Genomic DNA, 17,993 nt, shown 5'->3' on the forward strand with positions numbered 1-17,993 from the left:
ACCCCTAAATTATGAGGACAAGTGGAGCACTTACGAGAATGGATGTATTATAATTATTATATATTGTGGTTGTAAATGCAATAACTTGGCCGTGGGCTTCACAGACTTCAAAGTGGACGCTTGTTGCCAAAAATCCCAAAATCCATTTTGTAGTATTTAATTTCTTTAATTTCCAGATACATTTTCAGGAATTTTCACTTTGTAGTGTTCTGACTAACAGCAATCATCTGAAACTCAGGGGAGTAAAGTCATGTTTTGTTGCTCACCCATCTGACCATTTTGGAATATTTGGATGCTCACAAGCCGTGTTTGTGTTTGGGTCCCCCCCCCTCCCCCCCACCCCTTATCTGTATCAGAATAAAGGTGTGATTAGAGAGGACATTAGCCCCTCTGCCTGCCTTTATTAGGCCACACATGAGGGGCTTTATTTCATCAGAGCTGACACCCTCCCTAGGAGTCATTTCTTTTTTTGCAATTTTCTGCTCGGTTTCATGTTCCATTACCGGCAGATTATGCTTTTTCTCTGTCGCACATACACTCATTTATGGATGAGCTCATGCACAAACACATTTGCAGCACTTACACGCATACACTGCTGCACACACATATTGTGAATGCCCATGATCCCCTGCACTATTGTTATTGGGCCACTGGTTGCTGAATGGTGAATGGGAGAGCTCTCCGAGAGGAGAGGACAGTAGTTAAACCAGCGCAGGATTGCTTTCTTCACTATGAAAGTAAAATCAATTTAAAAACCCATTACCTGTTTGGAAGATTTAAAGGCACTCTGTGAGGAAGTGTGAGTTTTATTTCCAGTTTCATCAATTTTCTGGTGTATATGTATTTAGCTGTGTGTGTATGTGTATGTGTGTGTGTGTGTGTGTGTGTGTGTGTGTGTGTGTGTGTGTGTGTGTGTGTGTGTGTGTGTGTGTGTGTGTGTGTGTGTGCGTGCGTGCGTGCGTGCGTGTGTGTGTGTGTGTTTGACTTTTAAAAGTCAACATAATGGCCAGGTCGAGTATTGAAAACAGTTATGATGTGTCGTCAGCTCAGCAGGATCACACAGGACTGAATCTTCCATAGTAAGAATTGAAGAATAGAATGCATTTTACAGAGAAAACAAACACCACTATATATGTATATTATTGTTTTTTTTTTTTTTATCATATTGGTGCTCTATTGGTGCTGTAAAATGATTACAATTTTTAATCAGATTTCTTGTGGATTCATTTCGATTAGTCACAATTGAATACCACTCAATTTTAATCTATATTAATTGTGTTCATTTTTGCATGGGCAAATAGACTCAAGACTCAAGGAAATGTATTTGCATTCAATGTGTTTATAAGACACCTGTAACAGTTCATGTCCACAAAAAAACTCTCTTTTTCAAAACAAACATTTACCCACATTAATGTGGCCTGTTGCAAACTACGTTGTCGACATTGTGTGAGAAGAGACACGTCTGTTTCATTGAATTCAATCTGGACCAAGATGGCTGCTCCATCACAAACTTTCTGTTATTTATTTACTTTTTTTCACTTTTTATTTATTCAATATAAAGGTTCTCTTTTAATACTAAAACAGTCCAGCAAAAAGTATTCAGAAAAGCATTTAAGGTGAGAAATAAGCTATGCAGTTGCTAAATCTGTCCTCATTTTGGTTCCACTACAGTTAGTTTAGACGTTTTATGAACGTTTTGGATGATGTGGACAAATACTGTACCTTCAGCCTGACTGCAGAAGGGTTAATTGCTTTAAAATTTAGATAAGATGGATTAGAGTACCAGAGTAGTGTCCACTGTCAAGCATTAAAAAGTAACAGAAATGTTACCACAGGTTCGATTGTTTGCTTTTGGCCAATCCTATCTGCAGGGATTAAATTTAGCCGCCGTTACCTGTCGGCTTCATCCATTAACTGTCAGCCACAATCTCATGTTGTAGACCATGTGTTGTATGCTATTCCTTCTACATATTCGACTTTGTTCGCTCGCTGTAGCCAGCAGGATCGATAAGTGTGTCTCCAAATTGAGAGAGGGCCTGTGCATAATTTACGTTCATGGCACAGCCACAAGAACCTCATTAATAATTCAAACCTTTAGATGTGGTATACTGATCTGAAAGCGGGTTTGGTCATTTCAAAGCCTTCCTCAACAAACACGGAAGTTATTGATTATAAGGTTAGACTACTTATCTGCTGAGAAAAGAGCAAATTGAGTGGATTAAGAAGGAGTGAAATGCCACTGAAGCTGTGGGTATATTTAGTCTCCTCATTTCTAAATATTGTTTCATCACCACAATCCTTTTTGGGTACGTCAAGGGATTTATTCCAGTATTTAAGGAAGCACTGATTTGCCTCTAAATGGATTACAATTCTAAACATACTGTAGATGATGGCTGATGAGTAAATAAATAGTGAGACAAACAAAACAACTATTTTCTTTATATTCAAAAGTACAGTTCATCATAGTAATCCTAAAATTCATTTCAAATAAGGTAGTTTATCCTCAATGTGAAGACAGCTCACTTTTTATTCATGAGCTAGAATTTCAGTACATCGCAAAGTATAAACAATAAATTTCATGAATACAGCTTTACAGTTTGGGGTTTTTAAATCTGGTTTTATATATAAATATCCACACACACACACACACACACACACACACACACACACACACACACACACACACACACACACACACACACACACACACACACACACACACACACACCCCACACACATATACTTTTAAGAAACATTTTTCTCGTAAGGAAATGTGAAAAGTGTCAGTGTGGTTTGTAGTAACGTCTTCAAATAACAAATCCCACAGGAGCCTCTGAGTTGCTGCAGAGCAATGTGAGTTCGTCAGGTGAGTTTTTGTCCAACACTTTAAAAAAAACCCAAATTGATTTATTTCCACTGCCCTTTGTCTTGCCGTTTCTAACTGAAACACACGAGTTCAGGCTCAACATTTAGTTTTTGAATGAGACATGGCAGAGACGGCAAAAGTACTCACCTCCTTTTCTTGAGTGGAAGCACCGACAGTAAAACAGACGGGTGAAAGTAAAAGAACGGATTCAACTTCTTGGTCAAAGTTAAAAATTACAGTTTCTGAACTGTAGAAACAGGTTTCACAAAAGTAACAGGGAGGTAGATATATACAGTAGTTATGTTTAAATGAAGGAAGTGTAGTTCAAATGATGTCAGAAAAACCTTTTAAAGTAGATTTTCTTACTTGCCCTTTTTGGGAAATGGTGACATTTATCAAATAGCATCTAATGCAGCGGTGGGCACTCCTGTTCCTGGAGAGCAGCTTGTTACCAGAACTGCACCTTGCCTGATTGTAATGAGTGGCTCATTTACTGGATGTGTTAGAACAGGAAGACATGAAAACATGCAGGCTGGTGTTCCTCCAGACCTAACACTGCCTGCTTTTCATAGATAGCATGATTTTTTCCCATATGACTTATGTTTATTTGAACGACTCTTAGATGTGGAATGGTGGGCTGGTCTTCCAGATCAGGAGCCGTTCATGCTACCATGTAAACGTAAAACCCGCAATGTGATTTGCTAACTTTTTAGAAATGCTTGCATTGTTTTTCATTGCATCCGAGTTGCAAACTGCGCAAAAAGTCGTATTCTCAACATTCTCACCAGGACTTTTGGTTGAAAACTTATTTGCATATTAGTGATGTATTTGATGTATTTTAATATGTTTAATAACTTCTTCCTCTAACACAGTCTCTCAATTTGTGACCACATACACAGGCAGTGATATCGTTTTCAGCTGATTGTTTTCAAGTAAACAGTGTCTAAAAAAATAAACCGTACTTTAAAAGCATCTGTTCTCAAATTATGTCACTCAAGGTGTTATTCCCAGTAAAGCATGCAAAATTCACCAATTCTGAAACGCTGCAATTGAGCATGTGCACCATGGCTGTAGTAAATAGTTCTGCACATGCTCAGTAGATGAACAATAACAACAGCTTCAGAGTGTCATGACTCCCAGTTCAGATTCTTCTGGGACTTCGTAGTTTTATAGTTCATATTAACCATAATCATAGTCCAACTTGAATCTCTGCCCATTGGTGATGTTTATGCGCACGTGTGTGTGTATGTGTGTGTGTGTGTGTGTGTGTGTGTGTGTGTGTGTGTGTGTGTGTGTGTGTGTGTGTGTGTGTGTGTGTGTGTGTGTGTGTGTGTGTGTGTGTGTGTGTGTGTGTGTGTGTGGTTTCATTACAAAACCAAACAACAGTGGCCGCTTGTGGCCTGGAACGATAACTACATCATTTTCAACCATTTCTGCTATTTCTGGTTAAATGGACACCGTTTCTGTTTAAACATAAAACTTTTCTTGAAGAGAGGAAAACGGAAAAACCATGCATTTAACTTGAACCGTTTTATTTGAAACGTTGTTGTGTAAATGGGGCCTTCAACTGATTCTGCCCTTTAGAACTACAGCATTATATCTAAATACAACTTATTTCTTCAACTTTCCCACTTTTGACTTCTGTCTCACCAACATTCCACTTAACAGTACAAATTGGCCAGAATTCAACTTAATAGATTGTTTGTATTTTTCGGTAGATAAAAGAGCAGATGACCTCCCTTATCGAACTGCCTCCAGCTGCTGTTGGGTATAATCATGATCCACTTTCCTGCCACAGTTTTGCCAAACAGCTTTTTTCATCCCTCTTCTGTTCTCTTTACAGCCGTCAACTGCCAAGCTTCCATTTGCAAGATTCACCTGGACAGGTTATGCTTAAAGTTTATGGTGGATCCATTTTTATGCGTCGCTGCTTCTGTTCTGCCTGCTTATAGATAAAAGGCACGAGTGTTATTTTAACTACTGCGTGTCAAATGGAAACAGCCAGTGTGTCTGGCTCGCGCCTCTTCCCATCTTCTCTGATGAAAACGATGTTCTTTCCATAAAAAAATGGCAAAAACTAGTGGATTAAATTTAGGACTTATTATTTGGATGCGAACAGACGGTTCGGGGCGGTGGAGTTACGTAGAGGGCAGTCTTCTTTTTAGTCCAGTCTGGCATGATACTTTAAGTGACAACAGAAACCACACAAGGTCACAAGAAGTGACGCGAGAGACTTAAGAACACAGTGGGAGATGCAGTGTTTAAAATGGCAAAATAAATGTGGAGGAGTTGAACAACTGAAGGATCATTTTCTGACATACGTCACTAAAAGCATCAGTTGGCAGACACAAGTCAAATCATGAGACGGTCAGTTGCTGAAACAAACAGTGATTGCCTAATGGCTATGTGTGTGTGTGTGTGTGTGTGTGTGTGTGTGTGTGTGTGTGTGTGTGTGTGTGTGTGTGTGTGTGTGTGTGTGTGTGTGTGTGTGCTTGTTTTTAATAGAGCTCCTCGGGAATTGATGCGTGTGCATGTGTTGTTGCTCCACACTGAGAATTTCATTAGGCTCCGTTAAACAACATCAGTGCTAATAGATGAGTGTCACTGGTGTTATTGACAAGTGGGCTATGATTCATTTCCAACCTCATCCTCTGCTGCTTCTCGCTGATAGGCACGGTTAGCTTTATACTGTTTGAGTTATTTCTTTCACTTTAATATTTATAATTAAGGAAATATCTTCATGTCCTAGAGTGGCTTTTTTCTTTCTTTCTTTCTTTCTTTTTTTAAACAAAACACATGACCACAGTCACACACAAAGCTGTTTAATCCGAATCATCAGGAAGGGATTTGTGATAAAAGCAGAAGAGAGGGTGTGTTTTTTGAGGCGACAATGGAAGGGGTGAGATCCAAGTGTTGAAGAAACAGAGTTTCACAACTTGTGTAACACATGTGCCTGGTTTCCATTTGCATTTAGATTGAAAGACAATGACTAGTGCCTATTATCAAATGTAATTTATTGAATATTGAACTGCTATTGGTTACTTACAAGTAGACAAAACACATCAACTGCATGTTTGTTGTGGGTTTTATATATGAGTAAAACAAAACTTATTTGTCATAATCATCATTTGAATGGCACCAAATAGCTCATTTTGCTTCAAATTCAAAAGGATTACTATGGCAACAACACATCATCAGTAGGGTAAAACTAACCTGTCTCACGGCGGTCAAGTCCCAGCTCATGCTCCCTATTAGTGGGTGAACAACCCGACGCTTGGTGAATTCTACTTCACAATGATATGAAGAGCCGACATCGAAGGATCAATTTTTAGCAATGAGCTACTTAAAGCTGATGCCATGATCACACTCACACACTCACGGTCTATGCACTGTGTCCTTGCATCACTGCACTGAAGTCTCTTCTGTGAACACACACTTGTCGGTAGTTTACTGAGCAATCTCTTCTTACCTCTTTTGTTGCACAGCATCGGTATCATTATAATACTGCAGGAAGGCCATGAGGACAAGAAAAGGCAACTTTTCATTAATAAAATTGCCTTTGTAGTCAAAATAACCTGTTTTGAAATCAAGTTAAATTACAGTTGAGATACTATAAAGTTGAAGACACTGAAAATTGAGTCGAAAATATAAACATATTAAAGTTAATAACAAAACTCGAAATGCCTTATATCAAGGGCATATAAAGGTAGAAAACCTTTATATGCCCTTTATATAAGGTTTATATAAGCTCATAAGGTCTCTGTTACTGCAAATCATTGCAACTTGCACTGTCGACTCTTTTGCCGGATTCCCTTTCTGAGGCAACCAGGATTCAAAACTCAGGAAATATTTTGTGTCAGTAATATGCCTACAATTGTTTATCACGTGTGTGTGCGTGTGTGTGTGTGTGTGTGTGTGTGTGTGTGTGTGTGTGTGTGTGTGTGTGTGTGTGTGTGTGTGTGTGTGTGTGTGTGTGTGGTTCCTCCAAGTACTCCCCTTTCTTCCCACAATCCATAAACATGCATGTGATGTTTATTGATAACCCCAAATTTCCCCAAGGTGTCAATGTGTGTGTGTGTGGTCTTTAGTTTATATGTGTTTGACCTGTCCAAGTGTATCATGTCCTCACCCACAATATGCTGGCATTGGCTCTGGCTTGAGCCGGTTATGGAAGAAAAGAAAACCCTGAAAACTATTTCTTTGTTATGCTTACTTTTTTGCAACTGTGTGCAACTGTTCAGTTAACTTGGCTTATTTAAGTTGCTCAGACTTGGAAAACTCAGGTTTAGTATACTTGCTATTTTTAAGTTCACGGAATAGGAAACACTGCGAGATTGTAAGTAAACTTAGCAAGTAGTGAACTGAACTTGAGACTAATGATGACATTTACTTACCTTTTTGAGTGCAACAGGTTTCATAGATTCATATAAGCTCAAGTTACGACATTTTACAGTGTGCAGGTAATACTACTGACTCACACTACAAAAAATGTGTGCGTGTGGGTGTGTGTGTGAGACTGTGATGGATAGGCCCTCGGTCCTCTGTGTATCCCTTCTTTCACATGGTGTTGGCTGTAATTGGCTCCAGCTCTCACCTCTGTCCCCTCTGTTAGCTGTAAGTGTTGTGTTTGGACGGATCAATGTGTGGATGGATAGTAACTGTAACGAGGACAACACATTACAGCTGAGATCATCTGCCAATAAACCTTAAAAATGTTAATTGAAAACAATTTCAGATCACAGACATATGCAACTGTCATTATTTGTTGTTGTATTTTGTAACATGAATGTAAAAAATATAACAAATATAAGAGACACCTGCTTAAATCTTTCGTCCCCGTGTTTGGTGCTGTGCATGACATTTTAATATAAACTGTTTTAACAGTGACTTGTTGACCTGCCGCTGTAGGAGATACAAAAGGGTAAGTGCACTGCAGTCAGCACTGAGATCAGTAACAGCTGTGCTTTGGTTAATGTGTAAAGCACAGGGTCTTTCCACCTGTAACAAATGAAAACGCTCGCTGTAAAAAATAGAATCAACGGGCCTCGTGCCAACTGTTTTCTTTAATGCCTTTCTGATTATGTTTAACGCACTTTAAATTTGCTGGTATTTGAAAGGTGCAATACAAATGAAAGCACTTTGCCTTGAAGATCAAGGACTCGTGTCATCTTCATCTTAAGGCTCTTGGCGAATCCTCAGATAAATTCTCGGTGAATTGAACACAGCTTAGCTGACACCCAGGGTGCCTGGGGATTTATTTGACCCTTAAATCCCGCTCGACCTACATCTTTACAGATACATTGGTGTCTTTTCATTATCAGTTAAAACCTATTCAGTTTCAGGAAGGAGGAAACGTTTTAAAAGCAGAATGTTGATCAATACTACAGAGCTTACGTTCATAACATTTTGGGTTTGAGAACAATCTCCTTCAAATAGGCCTGCCTTAACTATGTGCACATTATTCCAGTATTATGTGGTTTAGCTGGTACACATCAGGATGTTGTAATATAATAGTGTGGCTGTCTTGTCTTATAAAGGCTTACTTAAAGGTAATAACTCATGCACATGAACCAGGCTGATATTACAGTCCAACATCTTTCATGACGTGATCTGGATAAATGAGTTAGTTCAGGAATAATGTTACTATACTAAAATTACAAATATAGCTAGACTGCTGATAACCGGCTAAGTTAAAGCTAATGCTAAAGCTGACACTTGTCTCAGTGACAAATAGAAAAAGAAGCTTTATCACTCCGTATCTACAGTATTGTTTACAATAAATGTAAACAAGCTAACTAAAACTATGATTGATTTATCATTTTGACAAGTTATAAAATTGTTAGTGTTGGAGCTGTTGGAGCTGCATTAAAGTATGTGTATGTGTTGTTCACCAACAGCAACATGTAGCAGCTCAGTGTCATTACAGAGAGCCCTGGCATTTTAGAATCCAGCCACAAACGCACTGACCACCTTCTCCTGCATACATTTCATAAGATGACCCTACTTCTTCAGACCTATTACAAGGAAAATAAAAGTCCATCCTATTGTTGGACGGTTACATTTCTTCAATTTCAATTCTCCTCTCAGCTCGTTCTTGTCACACAAGCACTTTTCTGGTCACATGCTGGTGTTTACATTGCTGCTTGTTTGTGAAAATGATTACCCCGACTCCCAATGTTCATCTGCAGTTTCTCTGAGAGCCAATAAATAGTGGGTTGTGCAGCATATATCCAAATATTGAAGTTTCTTTTTATTGCCCTGCTCCAATACACTTGAAATGAGATACAGTTGTAAATATGCAAACACACGCTGAGGGGCCGAGATAAGCTTCATGCTTATTCACCAACCTCTCACCTATTTAATAGCCTGAGCAGACCGCACACTGGCCATTAAATGACCACATGCTTGTTTGTTAGCTTCACCCGTAAAGTTTCCAACAGCAGAGAGAGACTGGGGAAGGAAGACAGATCATCTCTGTCCTCACTTGAACTACTGCAGAGTGAAACACAAAACAGGAGACTGTTCACAATGAATTCACTGAGGGCATTATTCAACAGTGTGCAATTGTAAAAGATCCAAGAGGAAATTATCAAGTGTAAGGAGTACTGCTATGAGATGGGAAATTATAGCCCTTTGCAGAGGTATCGCTTGGGAGTATAACATGACAAAATATTAAGAGAATGACATTTAGCGCCAGGAAAGTTGTGAAATGCTCATTATGACATTTAAAGCAACCGTTTGCTGTGACTCTTTGCAAAGGGTTAAGACCACAGCGATGGAAAGATGGGGATACGTTAGGTCTTTCATTAATCAAACTGATTGTACTGTTGCAGACCGAGGGCATTTTCTCTTCTCGCTCGTTTTAAGTGACGGTTAGGACGAAGCAAGTGAAGCTGCAGGGCTGCAGGGCTGCAGGGCTGCAGGGCTGCAGGGCTGCAGAGCGGACTGAGAAGTGCAACATTTGTCCTTTTACCAGTCCAGCCAGGGTTAAGTCCTGTGGCAGGGCTGCTGGACGCTGCATCCATGCTAGTTATAGGATTCCAAAAGGGGAAGCCAGAGAATCTCATTATCATTAATAACGTGCAGTTGAAACGGGGCTTTCTCGATGAGAATAGTTTCATGAAAATTCAGTTTGCATGAATGTTTTATCACCACTAAATTGCTCATTATTATGTACGAATGTGTTTTGGAAACTAAGGCTACACGCAGTAATTATTTTAAAAAAGCTGTTAAATGGGACAGATTTATGGGGGGAAGAGCTGCTTTGTAAAACACTGATCATGAAAGGCCAGGAGCAAATGTAGTGAGACAATTACAAATCACTTGTGAATGAGACCGACTGCCTTGAAAGTCTTCTGGGGTTAACGTGTGTCATTTCAGTCAGATCTGATCCTACCTGACACATCTCGCTGAGTTCATTCAGCCAAACGGTGGTGTAGTGGTTAGCGCTCTCACCTCACAGCAAGAACCCCCTACCCCCCCCCCCCCCCCCGGATGGATTCTATGTGAAGTTTGCATGTTATCTCCAGGCTGTGTCCTGCCTTTACCCCCAATCAGCTGATGGTTGAATTCACTGAATTGGATAAACCACTATGGAAGATGCAGGCATAGATATGAATTTTTCCAATGATTGCCTTTTTTTTTTTTTTTTACAAAGCAACCCAACCAAATGAATGAAAGACACTTGAAGTGGCTGCTGACAACATTCTGCTGACATTTAACAGTTGCTGCTTCCTGACACGGGTGGGGAGGCGCTGAGAGGCAGAGGCACACAGTGGCAGCAGGGCACATTTCCTGAGGCTATTCAGTCCCTAAACTTAGTGAAGCACAGTCAAATGTTGGAACACCTGCCCTCAGAATGGAACATTTATGGACTGTGAGAAGTGGCACTGCTGGGTTTTATCACCTGAAGATACTTTTTTTTTTTTTTTGCCTTTGTCTCGCACGTTTCAGAATTAAGAAGAAGCATGCAGCCATACAAAGAAGTTACCACTTTGTAAAGGCTTTTTTAGGAGCAGTTGTTTCAACCAGAAACAAAAGAAAGCACTTCACAGATCATTCGGTTGCCATGAGCCCATTAAATGTGTGTCATCACTTGTAATTGAGACAGTAGCTAATGTCTGGAGAGAGATCCACCGCCACCACGGCGTCGGCTAAAGAGGGTTTTAACAAGCAAACGTAAATGTTGAAGTGCACCGCACCTGCAGACACGTCAGACATTTCCACCATAACAACGTCGGAATTTTTCAAGGGATTTATGTGTGGGTGCAGATTGTCCAACCTGAAGCAGAATCAGGGGAATGGTAACTATCATCTAATGGACGGAAAGTAGTGAAACTGCAAGCATTACCTGGTGGGCTGAGCTCAAATATTAACAATACGTATACTCATATTTGACGTGAATATCTCTTGTGTAGGATATAATATAAAGTTACGAAAGTAGCAACAAAGCTGCTGAGGCAAGCTCCACGCTGGATTACTCCAACACTATACTCATTATTATCCTCAACAAGAGACTTCAGAACATCAGTATGCATCAGAAGAGCAGATCCAGGAACCTGATGAGGATGTTTAAAACAAATCACACAAATCCTCCACCGACTTCACCTCCGATCTCTGCATGGTCAAATACAAGGTCGCTCACTAAAAATGTCAGTGCCTGTGTGGAAATGCCACATTGAAGGAAACACTCAGCCCGTACTTTCCTACACTTCCTCTGTGTTCCAACAACACCATCAATGCTCACCCTACCAGAAATAAGTGTGGGGGGGCCTGTGGACTCGCCTCCCTGACCAACATTTGTAGAATATCACATGGCCTTAGAATTAGTGAGGTGTTTCGCCGCTAGTGGCCAGGAGTTTATTGAAATAGTAACAGAGCTCCTCTTTCCCTGGAAACACTTTAACTGATGCTTAAACTAACTCAACTGAGACACAGCAGCTTTCAAATTGTTTTCACATATCATAGAAGAGTAATTACCCCTCTGTGATCAAAGCAATAGTAATCGTGTGAGCAACTTCCAATACATTGCAAACTCACAACTGCCAAAACAAATAGTGTGACAAGACTGGAGACAATGATGATAATACATACCATAACACTAGCAGCCACTCCCTATAATGTACATATTTCAAATACTGCTGTTTCCATTGCAATAGAGCATCTTAAATGCTAGTATTTTCTTAAGTATGTAAAGATGTCACCAGAATCCACACGATAGCAATACAACCTCCTGTTAAAGGTTTCCAGAAAACATGTCAAAGTCACATGACCTATGGACACACTATTTAAATGGTCCTGGCACAAGGAAGTGGCGTTCTTCTTTTAAATTTCACACAAAAGGCCATTAGCAGACTGCACTGCTAAATGTGGAAACAGGTGTTATCACTTATCCTGTCATGTCAGCATACACACAAAAGACCTTCTTTGGATCGACGTGTTTATTTGCATGTCAGTTGGCTCAACTGTCAGACCTAAAGCTGGGCGCACCCATGTTTGCATATGTATGTCATTTTTAACAGGCGGAGTGGAGACATTTTTAGTGGCTGGAGATTGTTTTGTATCAAGTATTTCATAGAGGTTTTAGCGTGCCCCACACTGGCAAATTTAAGGTTATTGTATATATTTACCTTTCTGAAGGCGTGAATTGAAATAAAGTCAGTTGTGAGTCATAAAGAATGTAAGAAAGCACATTACCTTTTGAAAAAGGGCATTTTTTTAATCAAACATTGATATGCTGTAGAATATTTACTCAAGTCGGAGTCAATTTCAAACCTTTGAGACTGGTGTTCAACAGTAGATTTTTCTGAGCTCGTGTTTCCACCAACATAAAGGTAAATTAAAAAAAAAGTTATAATACATTAATATGTCACCTGATATAGCCACCGTGTTTCAGGATAATTGTATTACAACTGATGCATATAATCTGCAGTATTTGTCCGCATCAACAGATGCACACAGGTTTCAAGTCGATGTTGTAAAGAGCCATTGTTTGTAAAGACTACAAATCCATGTAATCAGCTTCCTATAAAGACCTTTGAGGGGCACTGATAGGGGAGGTCTTGTTGGCCTTGTAATTCAGAAATGTGCTGCGGTGTGTAATCGGTTTAAATGTCAGCACGTAGGTGGGAATTCAAACATGTAACATGTGGGAAGCCATTTTTACAGCGGATGTTCGGAAGGGAACGATTGTTTCCCTCATATAAACAATATGTAACCCATTGGCTGCTGCTTCGTTTCCATCACCAGCTGTGTCGCTGTTCAATAAAGCACCCATCCTAAAGAAAAAAAAAGATCTTCAAATCTACTGGGAGTCCTCAGGCCCAGTATCTAGATTAGAGGGAGATCCTCTTAAAGGCATAGTGCAGACAGAATATTCTGTCTTGTTCCCCCTCAGAACATCTCCTCTGAGACGGATGATTTTAGCTGGCAGCAGGCTTGCAAGGATCCTTTGTCCAGATGCACACGCATGCATGCACGCACACACGCACTGATTACAACACCCTGTGTGAATTTAAAACATCCAAACTGGAGGAACAATAGCTTGTCCCCAGTGAAACAATGCGTGTGTGTGTGTGTGAAAGAGAGGAAATGCGCGATGGAGAGAGAAAGAAGGATTTGGCTGTCAAGTGTTTGTCTTACACGACTAGTTATTAAAGCTATCGGCTACCCGTGAAAGCTGTGAAAGGTTTGCGCATTCACACATAAGTGCGTGCAGGCGCAAGACCTCGGTGCATATACAGTGTGTGGAGTTTCCCTAGTAACAGCATTTACTTTCACACAGTCACAGATGGATACAAAGATGCCGATTTTTATGACTATACATGCACACAGCATATGGCTGATAGAGCGTGCACACACACACACACACACACACACACACACACACACACACACACACGCACGCACGCACGCACACACACACACGCGTGCGCACACAAAACACATGTGTGTGTAAACTAATGCATCTTTCCAGTATCTTCTCAGGTGGCAAAAGTCTTTCCTCATCCTAACAATGTGAGCTGCATTGTTTGCCTGGAGTACACACACACACACACACACACACACACACACACACACGCGCACACACACACACACACACACACACACACACACGCACACACACACACACACACACACACACACACACACACACACACACACACACACACACACACACACAGGTACATACACACACCTACGTATGCACCCATCCATTTTTGTAAGGCCTATTAGTCACAACCACAAACACACATATGAACGCTAACACCGGCTGCCCCAGTACCCTGATTTTTCGTACTCACAGGGGACGTCTGACACACTCATATGCACACGCACACGCACACGCATACACACGCACACACGTAATCACCCACTTGAGGCAACCTCAGTTTAAAACAGAAGCCTGTTCAAGATGAACTGAACAACCAGGGCACTTGTCAGCAGGTAAAACAGAAGAAAGCAAACTGATAAAACAGCTTTGTTTATCTGAATCCATCTGGAGTCTGTGTTTCTTTGCAAAGGTAATATCTTTGGCAGCGAGACGTGTTTCAATTTAATACTTCAGTACACATCTTAAGTTCCACTTTTTTTGGTGACATATGTTTTTCTAATAGTATGTTGTGACAAAGGGATACAGTGCATACTGGAAAGCAGAATAGAAAAATACTGGCTCTTTGTAACGCAAGTAAATGAGAATAAAAGGATGATATGAGAGAGAAATGTGCCAATATATCCTTCAGCAAAGCCAATACAGCAAAGTATTTAGGTCAATAACTGGAGTAAATCTTCCCAAGGCATGTTTACATGATTCACAGGCCTATTAGTTTGTATTCTGACATGAGACTCATCTATGGGCTCAGACTGCAACATCTGTACAATCAGATATGCAGAACAGACGTAAGACCTGCATCTGATTAAGAATAACAGGTCATCAAACATCATTTAGACCAACCAACACCAGTCCCACCAGAGACAAACACGGACACACATGGATAACTTTGCATGCTCTCTCTCTTTCTGTCTCTCTCTCCCTCTGTTACACAAAGTCTGTCTACCATCCCCCTCAAATGGCTACTGCCAAAACAACTGCAGCTCTCTTACTCATTACCACACGGAGGCTCAAGCCACAAATACATACCTCAGAATGAGGATTTTTACCAGTCGAGTATAGGGGCACTGAGATATTTTTGAAAATCTCTCCATCTCAACCATGGTGCACAGTGGCCATTCAATTCTATATGGAATCAAAAGGGAATCATAGAACCACTGGGGCAGCCGGCTCAACAGAGGGACACATTACAGCTTCAAATAAACCTCGTCTCTGTTTCTTTCAGACTGTCTTCACACCAATGAGCTAACTGGACATATCATCAACAATATAGCAGATCAGACCCCCAAGAAATTAAAAGTGCACTCTGACCCTCATAACAGGAATAACATCCAATCCAGAGATAAAGCCACAGCAAACAAAGACACCACAGTAGTCATAATAACATACTGTGCTCATTTCATGATAAGAATTATCTACCATAGTTGTACAATATGTGCCAAAATGTCAGGACAGCTTATTATAAAGCTGGGAAAGCACAGGCGGTTAGACACGCTTGGAGATGTCTGAATATCAACCTGCTTAAAGAAAATAATACCTGTGGCCACTGACTATGTTTTTAAATTGACCATATACAGCTGCCTATATACTGTAGCCCCCAGATCCCTTATGGATTTTTCATAAAACCTTTATGGGTTTGATGCAGATGACTATTTTACTGCCTCCAAATACTGGGGAGATATATGAAGCCTATTTGGCTGAAGGCAGGTCAGGAGGCAGTGGAACATCAATAATTCATACAGCCCTGTGTGTAAGTGTGTGTGAGAGTAAGGGAGTGAGAGACTGTGTTTGTATGTGTGACCAAACAACACCTGATAGACCAAGATCTTATATTCATATTTCAACCTCCATTTATTTGAACCAAAAAAAGAGATCAGGGTTAAATCCACTAAACGTAAATACAAAAATAAGGGACTCAAATTGAAACCAAATATATATGAATACAATTTACACATACATCCAGTGCTGTGGAGCAGGATGACAGCATTGTGAAAATGACAATACTCTTTTGATATGGCAAATAGGGGAGCTTGATCAAGCCAAAAAAATGCTTTGTTTAGGCAACTGCGTCGTCAGCAGGAACTGTCAAGAGGTCTATGACTTAGTGGCTTGGATCTGTGTAGTGGTATGTCCCGGTCTTAAAGCTAACAGTAAAAAAATAGAAGGGAGACTTTTTCGCGAGCCATCCCAGAGCAATATCTTTCACCCCCTCCCTCCCTCCCTCTCCCGGTCTCACCGTCTGGTCTGCTGCAGCAGGCACCCTATGCAGAGAAGGTGCCAGCTCCATTATCCCGACAAATTAAACAGAAAACCATACCAAGCCGTGTGCGCTATGTGGGGGTTGTAAAGGTGATTTCGCTTTTCCGGGTCATGTTTATTTTTTCTTTCTTTCTTTCTTTTTTTTTTTAAATTAGAAATCGTGTGTCCCACTCAGCACGAAATCTAATCTGAAGGGGCGTTGTCTGTTTATATGGCCGCGCTCTCTCATTTCTCAACAAAACTGATAGGAGATTCCACAGTTGCGCCTGTGGTCCAGACGGCCCGGGTCCATCCGAGACAAGCAGACAGTCCAAAACCAACAGGTCTCTGCATGTGTGTGCGTCTGTGTGCTTGTGTGTGGGAGTGCGCGCGCGCGCGCGTAAAAATGTGCGTCCGTGCGCACTTGGCTTGGAGGAGGCAGGCTGTAAGGGAGGGCGAGCGGAGGAGGAGACGGTATCAAACGGAATCCCTGATCACTCTTTGCCCCCGTTAACCAAAGACAGCTCTTTGAGAATTCCACTGGCGTCCACTCGCCTCCTCTCCCGGATCATGTCCTCCAGGCTGCGAAAGACCAGCGTGTGCACCCCGCTGCCGGACAGGTGAACTTTGAGGAAGTACTGCTGCTCCGCCGAGTGCGCCTCTCCGCCCGCTTTGAACTCCCGTTTCCCAAAGCGGCACCAAGCTGCGAAACTTTCCGAGTTGGTCCAGCATATCTCCTCGCTGCTCAGGCCCAGGTGTCCCACCGCGTTCTGCATCACCAGATCGGACGGAAGCGGCCGGTAGCGGTACCGGTTGTTGACTATTCTCCCGTGCCGGCCGCTGCTGATCTCAAGCAGGCTGTCCTTGCGGATTTCCCCCTTGTGCAGATGAATGACCTGGTCGTCCTGCTCGAAGATGGCCCAGTGGGGGGCCTGCGCGGTCGCCACGAGCTCCAGCAGGTCCCCGGGTTTGCACATAGTCAGCAAAGTTTTGGCCGAGTACACGTTCAAGTCCTCGTTCTCCCGCAGCTTGGAGAAGATGCATTCCTGGGAGCAGAAGGCTGAATACTCCACCTCGCTCACCGAGAAGGGTCCCTCCTCGGTCGGGCTGTGGTCCTTGGTGAAGCCGCAGTCGGACGGAGTGCGGTCGTCCACCTCCTCCTCTTCGTCAGAGAAGAAGTAGGCGACACCGACCCGCAGCTCGTCCTTCTCCAGCCCGGACGGATCCCCCGTGGGCAGCTCGCTGTAGTTGAGGTGGGTGATCCGATCCAGTTGATTTCCCATCAATGACCTGGCAAGGCAGAGGCATGGACTGCGGTGTCTGGCGAGGGGAGAAGTGGAGAGTGAGAACCAGAGAGTGTAGTGTCATTAGCAGTGGAATACAGCGCCAAACAGTTTATATTTACCTCTCACAGAACAAGACCCATTATGCACAAAACGATTGGGTGCAGTTAAATCCCCGCTCTAAATAGATTAAGAATGTTTTGTAGAAAGAGCTCAACACTTCTCAGCAGTCATTTACACAGAGGGAGAGATCTATTAAGTGCTATTATTGAGCAGAAAGAGTACACTGACACAATCAACGCTCAATTGCCCCTTGGTCCCTTCACACACATTAGTCAATCATTAATTCCAGGGGAATGTGACAGGCATGCGATTCCGATGCAAAGAAAGCAGATAAGAGGGGGAAAAAAATTTGTATGCAGCTGACAGCTTCAGCGTAAAAAGTAGACAAGAGAAGCCAATATAAATAAAGACCAGTCTGGCGTCTTTACGCACG

At 41.7% G+C, this 17,993-nt stretch overlaps 1 protein-coding gene across 1 annotated transcript; it reads right to left on the reverse strand.

Moving 5' to 3' along the window:
• Window positions 1-16,708: 16,708 nt before the first annotated feature.
• On the reverse strand, window positions 16,709-17,518 carry lratd1 (LRAT domain containing 1; the record flags this gene model as incomplete). Its single annotated transcript, XM_080514479.1, has 1 exon — window positions 16,709-17,518. Exon 1 carries the CDS (start codon window positions 17,495-17,497, stop codon window positions 16,709-16,711), a length of 789 nt encoding a protein of 262 aa, XP_080370605.1. The 5' UTR covers window positions 17,498-17,518.
• Between the last annotated feature and the right edge of the window lie 475 nt (window positions 17,519-17,993).

The sequence above is a fragment of the Blennius ocellaris genome, assembly GCF_963422515.1.
Source record: "Blennius ocellaris genome assembly, chromosome: 18".
Taxonomy (NCBI): Eukaryota; Metazoa; Chordata; class Actinopteri; order Blenniiformes; family Blenniidae; genus Blennius; species Blennius ocellaris.